Raw genomic sequence first — 6,880 nt, forward strand, 5'->3', positions numbered from 1 at the left:
TATATATATATATATATATATATATATATATATATATATAGAGAGAGAGAGAGAGAGAGAGAGAGAGAGAGAGATAGATAGATAGATAGATAGATAGAGAGAGAGAGAGAGAGAGAGAGAGAGAGACTTAGATAGTTAGACAGACAGATACACATACATATACACACAAACAGATAAATATATAGGTAGACAGACAAACAGATACATAGATAAAGAGATAGACTGATATGTAGTAGACATGTAGATACAGACAGATTGATAGATGGGAATGATAGGTAGAGAGGCATAAAAGACAGACATGGTAGGATTGAGAGAGAGAGAGAGAGAGAGAGAGAGAGAGAGAGAGAGAGAGAGAGAGAGAGAGAGAGAGAGAGAGAGAGAGAGAGAGAGAGAGAGAGAGAGAGAGAGAGAGAGAAAGAGAGATTGTGGTACCAAGACAGTCAGTCAAACAGACCAACCCCTTCAGACAAAGATGAAGGCTGTAACTTACATGATTTGGTATCAAATTGAAGAGTCGCCATGAAGTGTACATCAAGTTGGAGAAACGATGAAGCAAGTTGAGACGTTGCCGAATGTCCTCGATACTGTTCTCTTTGATTAAGGCATACTGGGGAGGGATGCTCTCTGGGGTGCCCAGCTGGAGGTCTGTGGCACTGCCAGGGGTATGTTTCACCGGAGGAGGTGCTGTCCACGCAGCACTATGCGTGCGACCAGCAGAAATCTGCAAATAAAGAAATCCAGGTTTTGTTGTTGTACTTGAAGGTTACTTGAAGGTAGGATTGAGAGAGAGAGAGAGAGAGAGAGAGAGAGAGACCTCTATGCAAAGCTGGGCCTATATTACCTGCTTTCATGCACTAAAGACTTTTTTTCCTGAATATTGGGGTGCATCTAATATACCCAGGTGTTTTTATGCCATCAAACATTGAATGCTTTTTTAACGAGTTTTATGTTGAGCTTTGGCTTTCCCCACCAGGTGCATCTCTGTCCTCTTCAGTTATGTGTGTTTTATTATATGACACCATCTCTTCTTTGGGGTCACTTTCAGTGCTCTCAGTGCCACAGGGATGCCTTGTCAGCAACATCTGCTCCCATGAGAAACAATGTGTTGACGGCAGAGAAGGAAAGAAGGTCTTGCATCAATGCTGTCATCACCTTCACATTGGCTGTCATAAGCAAGCGAGCAACCATCACATACCCCTATAGGATGCTGACTTTGTTCAACTGAATTGTATTGAATGCAGTTCAACTAAACGGAGATCAAGTTAACTGTACTGAACTGAGCTTGTTTGAACAGGGATCAACTAAACCAGTGGTCCTTAACTGGGGACCACTTCTACAATACACAAAATATTTTAACAATTGTTTCAATACAATTCCTAACAATATTTAACAATAAAACAGAAGGATTGTTTTTCACATACATTGAATGGCAGTTCAGTGGAATAAAATAGGAATCAAAGGGGTCTAGAGGCAAACAATTGTTGAGAACCACTGAATTATGTTCAACTGAACTGCACCAAGTGTAGTTCAATTAAACTGAGATCAACTTCACTGTACTGAACTAAGCTCATTTGAGCTGGGGTCAATTAAACTGTACCGAACCATGTTCAACTAAACTGCACTGAGTGTAGTTTAACTAAACTGAGATCAACTGTACGAAATCAATATGAAATAATCTTACATACTTGTCTGATATTTTTGCCAGAAAGTTCTGCAATCTTCTGTGGTTCTCGGACGCTGTTTGTGGTGCCATTCCCTAGCTGGCCTTCTGCATTGCTGCCCCACACCCACACATCACCTTCGTTGCTCAGGACAATCGTGTGTTCAGAGCCAACGTCAATGTCTATTATGAAGAAGTCAGCAAGGGTTGGAATCTGCTGAGGTTTCGTATGGTTTCTCCACAATGGCTCCGGTAAACCAATGAATCGATCTGAGGAGGAAAAAAAAGAGGAGTGTTATGGTTAGGTAAACAAACAAACAGAATATTAGGACTTAAGAGTGAGATTAAGGTTTTCTCCTTGACCCTCCACTGGTGATAGAATAGTAAAATGACTAGAATAAGGGAATGGAAGAATAACTAGATTGAGGGAATACTGGAATAGTTGTTGTTGGTGGTGGTGGCAGTGGTTATTTAGTGTCAGTTCAAACACATTCCAGTTATGATCATCTCATCTTTTTCCTAAATGCAGGGAAAGCTGGTCCAACATTATCACATTTGGCAGAGGTGCAGGTGTGGCAGAGTGGTAATGAAACTTGCTTCTCAACTATACGGTCTCAGGTTCAGTCTCACTGCAGAGCACCTTGGACAGGTGTCTGCTAGTATTGCCCTAGGCTGATCAAAACCTTTTCGGTGAGTTTGGTAGACAGAAACTGAAAGAAACCCATTATATAAGTATGTGTATGCATGTCTGTGCATTTGTATGTGTATATATATTTACATATGCATATGTCTGTGTGTGTGCCTGTGTCTTGGAATCATGCGATGGTTGCAAATGAGCATCATCATCATCATCATCATACAAGCAATGTTGTTTATTTCCAGTTTTCTGTGGCAAACATGTCTGGCCATGGGGAAGTATTACTTTGTTTGGAAAGAGACAAGGGTTGGCAACAGGAAGAGCATCCAGCCACAGAAAATCTGCCTCAACAGATTCCATCGGAGTCATGCAACCATGGAAAAGTGGATGTTAAAACAATGATGCGGATGGTATTTTTCTAAGGTAGTAGCATGTAATTTGAAGGGGGATTCGGCTGCTATTTTTAGCAGGTAGTACAACTACAAAGAAGCTCTCACTGATGCATGGAATGACAGGCATGACGGAAAAGTGGAACATGAAGAAATGAGTGAATGCAAACGGTTCGATGGGAGATCCATACCTTGACCCCATGAGAATACTTTGCCATCTTTGGTGAGTGCGATGGAGAACTGGGCCCCGCAACACACTTTTTTGATTGTCTGACCCTGGAGGAGTTCGATTTTGGTCGGTAGGGAGCGAGCAGCACAATTGCCAAGTCCAAGTTTGCCGTAGTCTCCATCACCAAACGCCCACACTGTGGATCCGTCTTTAGACACACACAACGAATGATTCAATCCACAGGCCACCTGGCAACAAGAAACAGGTTTCATTACTAGGATAACGATAATGAAGATGATATATTAACAATGATAACGACAACAACGATATATTGATGGCTTCAGCATTAACAGGAAACTATTTAATTAACATGTCATCATTATTATATCATCGTTAACACCATGAAAAATATCTAATTTCCATAGCATCATCAACATCATTATGTATAATTAGCTGGTCATCCCCCTCCTCACAAAACAATTACCATCATTAAGCATATAAGGCATCTAATTTACATATTATCATCAAAACCGTTATGAAATATTTAATTAAATTTCATTGCCATTACATTTAATTTTCATCCTCATTACCCTCAAAGTATATGGCATTTAATTAGAATATCCTCATCAACACTATGTAAAATATCTAATTTGCATGTCATCTTCAACATTGTTATATCCAATTAGCATGTCCTCGTCACTGTTGTTGCAATTAATTAACATCATTATATTTAATCATCATCATCATCATCACCATCATTGTTTATCATGACCACCTTCATCACAATGGCACAGGGCCACACGTATGACTGGTATGGCAGAGTAGCAGAACGATGGGTGTAAGGGAATAAAAGAATGACTGATAGGGAACAGGAGGCTCTCGTCTGCTCATTCACAAAAGGGTCAACCCTGCTAAAGACCCTCCCCACAACACACAATGACCAGGTATTGCTGTTGTTATTGTTTGGCCCCAGGTCAGTCCTGATCAAAGACACTCCAACCATGATCCTCCGGTCTTGTTTTCAGAAATACTCTATCCCGAATCCCATCACTGAGTAGTGTGTTCTTCCTTTTTCCTGTTGCGTGCACTTTGAAGGTAATTTGACTGCTGTGTCTAGCAGATCAAGTAACCTCACAGAGGCAAATATCTTATGCCTGCCACCCATGCCATAGAAACCAGACTTAAAATCCTGCCTAACCCATGACTGCATGGAAAAGCAGACATTAAAATGCCACTGTGCTGTTACTGCTACTGTCAATGACGATGACAATGATAATGATGACAGCAATGATGACGACAACGATGATGACGCTGACGACAAAGACGGTCAGATGACAACTTGCAACAAGTCAACAGCAAAGCTTAATGAAAACCTAGAAATGGAATTTTATAAGAATTATCTGCAAAAGAAGGAGGAGACAGTTTACTTACGTAGCCTATTTTGTGACCTTCCAAAGCTGTTACCCTTTCTGGAATTTTCCTGTTGGAATTGGAACCCAAGCCTAGACGTCCATAGTCTCCATTACCAAATGTAAACAATACTCCATCATGGGAGACAACAGCACTGTGTTTGAATCCGCAGGCCAACTGAAGAATGGGTGAGAAGGAGATGGTTCAGAATGCCGTCCTCACATCACACTGATGCACATTAAAAGCTACAACAATCAATTACATCAAACATAAAATTTGTTCTGTTTTTTTTTTTAATTAAAGTTAGTGGTTGTTTCTCGTTACATTAATATTTTATATTTAATCCTTAATATCTTAATCATCTTTAATCCTTTAGCATTCAGATTACTCAGGCAAATGAATTCCTTATTTATTCTCATTGTTTTGAATTAGTCATGCGTTATCTTGTAACTTTGAGGTTTCAATGATGTGACTATTTATTTTTAGAATGACATTGTAGGATAGGTGTGAGAGGTCAGATCTGGTTGGTTTGAGCATAAAACAAGTAGAATATTTGGGCCAGATATGATTTATGGTTTAAATGTAAAAGGGTTAAAAACCTAGAATCCTTAATGTAACATCTTTAATCATTTTACAAACATCTTTATTGAAGATGTTAAAAGAATTATCAAAGATGCTTATAAACTGAGTAAAAACATTATTCAAACATAAATAAAGATGTTTTTTTTCTTCTTAATTTTGAAAAAAACATCTTTATTTGCGCTTGAATAGTATTTTTTACTCAGTTAATAAACATTTTAAATCATTCTTTTAACATTTTCCAAAAATTTTTAAAATACTGTTTTGAATATTTTTACTAATTTTTAAACATTTCCCTCAAAACCCAAACCCAACTAGCTTAAATGAAGGACACGTAGTATATTGTAGTCCTAGATACATTGTGTCCGAATAAAAGACAGCTGGGGTATATTTGGCCATAGGTTAGCTGGATCAGAGCTGACCGATAATGTTTAATTAGACAATGCAGTCCTAGATACATTATGCCTGATCACAGTTAAAGTATTCCTATCATAGGCCTCCTGGATCAAACTGACCTGGGGTTAAACAACAACAACAACAAGGAGGAACACATTAGATAATGTAGTCTTAGATACACGATGAATAAAAGATGGGAGGGTTAAGGTTAAACATCTTTGATCATAGCTGTAGTGGATGAGGGCTAACCTGGAGTTAAACCACAAGAAAGGCAACATTACATAATGTAGTCCTAGATATACTATGCCTGAATTAATGAATGGTCACAGCTAGAATACCTTTGATCATAGATCTACTGGATTGGGACTGACCTGGGGTTAAACGACAACCACCACCACCTCTATGAAACAACATCATTATCATCATCATTGACACAACTGAAGAAAGTTGTGAAAACAAAATGAAATTCCAATGGTGCCGAAAAAAAAACAAAACAAAAGAACTGAAATTATTTCTAAAAAAGATGAAGTTACAGAAAGAAGAAAAAGAAAACAGAAAAAAAAAAAAAAGGCTGGAAGAATATTAAACCTGAACAATTTCTTCTCCTTGAAGAGCTTCAATTTGTCGAGGCCGACGCTGCCTGTCGCTGTTTCCATGACCAAGTTTACCATAATCGCCATCACCCCAACTGAAGACTTCACCACTCTCAGCAAGGGCCATACTATGACCATCAGATCCAACGGAGGTTACAAGTTGGGTTATCACAAAACCTAGACACACAGACACACAAAATCGTTTAATAGATTACTGTGTGATGGAGCGTTGATTTACACATTTAATATTTAGCATGTATTAGGTGGCAAGCTACAGAGAGAGGAGGGAGACATACCATTTCACATTCAATATGAGAATAATTTCATTCAAAATGAGAATAAAAAATACAGTACTTTTTGCTTTAATTATTTATGTAGCACTAATTATAAAAACAAACTTTTGTGTAATAAAATGACAATAAATGGAAGGATATAATGCCAAAAATACTGTAATTTCTATTCTTATTTTGAACGAAATTATTCCATTTTGAATGGAATTACTCTTGTTTTGGATTATTCCATATTGAATGTGAAATGGCATAGACTGAAATAGGGGGAAAGAGAGAGAGAGAGAGAGAGTGAGTACCTTGCATTGATGAGATGACTGTGAGTGAATGGAGATCATCGGAGTTTCCTTGTCCTAATCGTCCATAACTACCTTCTCCACTGGCCATAACGGTGCCATTAGCTTGGATTACAAATGTAGAATTCTGGCCACAGATTATCTGTAACAGAAACACATTCAATAGTGGTGGGCTGGTATGGAAAACACCATGCAATATAGGGAGGGATTAAATCAAAACGTGTGTGTGTGTGTACATGTGTATATATATGTATGCATGCACTTATATATGTATGAATGTATATATGTATGAATGTATATATTTATGTATGTACATATGTATGTATGTATGTATGTACATATGTACATATGTATGTATGCATGTATGTATGCATGTATGTATGCATATGTGTATGCAGGTAGTTGTGTGTGCATGCGTGTGTGTAGATGCACATACGTATATATATATATATATATATATATAT

At 38.0% G+C, this 6,880-nt stretch overlaps 1 protein-coding gene across 1 annotated transcript in view; it reads right to left on the reverse strand.

Annotated features, from left to right (window-relative positions):
* Positions 1-6,880, reverse strand: part of LOC106868812 (probable E3 ubiquitin-protein ligase HERC1) — a 98,961-nt gene that overhangs the window by 8,970 nt on the left and 83,111 nt on the right. The window contains exons 59-64 of the mRNA XM_052975429.1: positions 6,420-6,589; positions 5,829-6,010; positions 4,287-4,442; positions 2,878-3,103; positions 1,686-1,930; positions 421-721 (exon numbers count right to left, since the gene is read on the reverse strand). Coding sequence (XP_052831389.1) covers positions 421-721; positions 1,686-1,930; positions 2,878-3,103; positions 4,287-4,442; positions 5,829-6,010; positions 6,420-6,589 — 1,280 coding nt within the window. The remainder of the gene's footprint in view (positions 1-420; positions 722-1,685; positions 1,931-2,877; positions 3,104-4,286; positions 4,443-5,828; positions 6,011-6,419; positions 6,590-6,880) is intronic.

This window comes from Octopus bimaculoides, chromosome 21 (assembly GCF_001194135.2).
Source record: "Octopus bimaculoides isolate UCB-OBI-ISO-001 chromosome 21, ASM119413v2, whole genome shotgun sequence".
In the NCBI taxonomy this organism is placed as follows: Eukaryota; Metazoa; Mollusca; class Cephalopoda; order Octopoda; family Octopodidae; genus Octopus; species Octopus bimaculoides.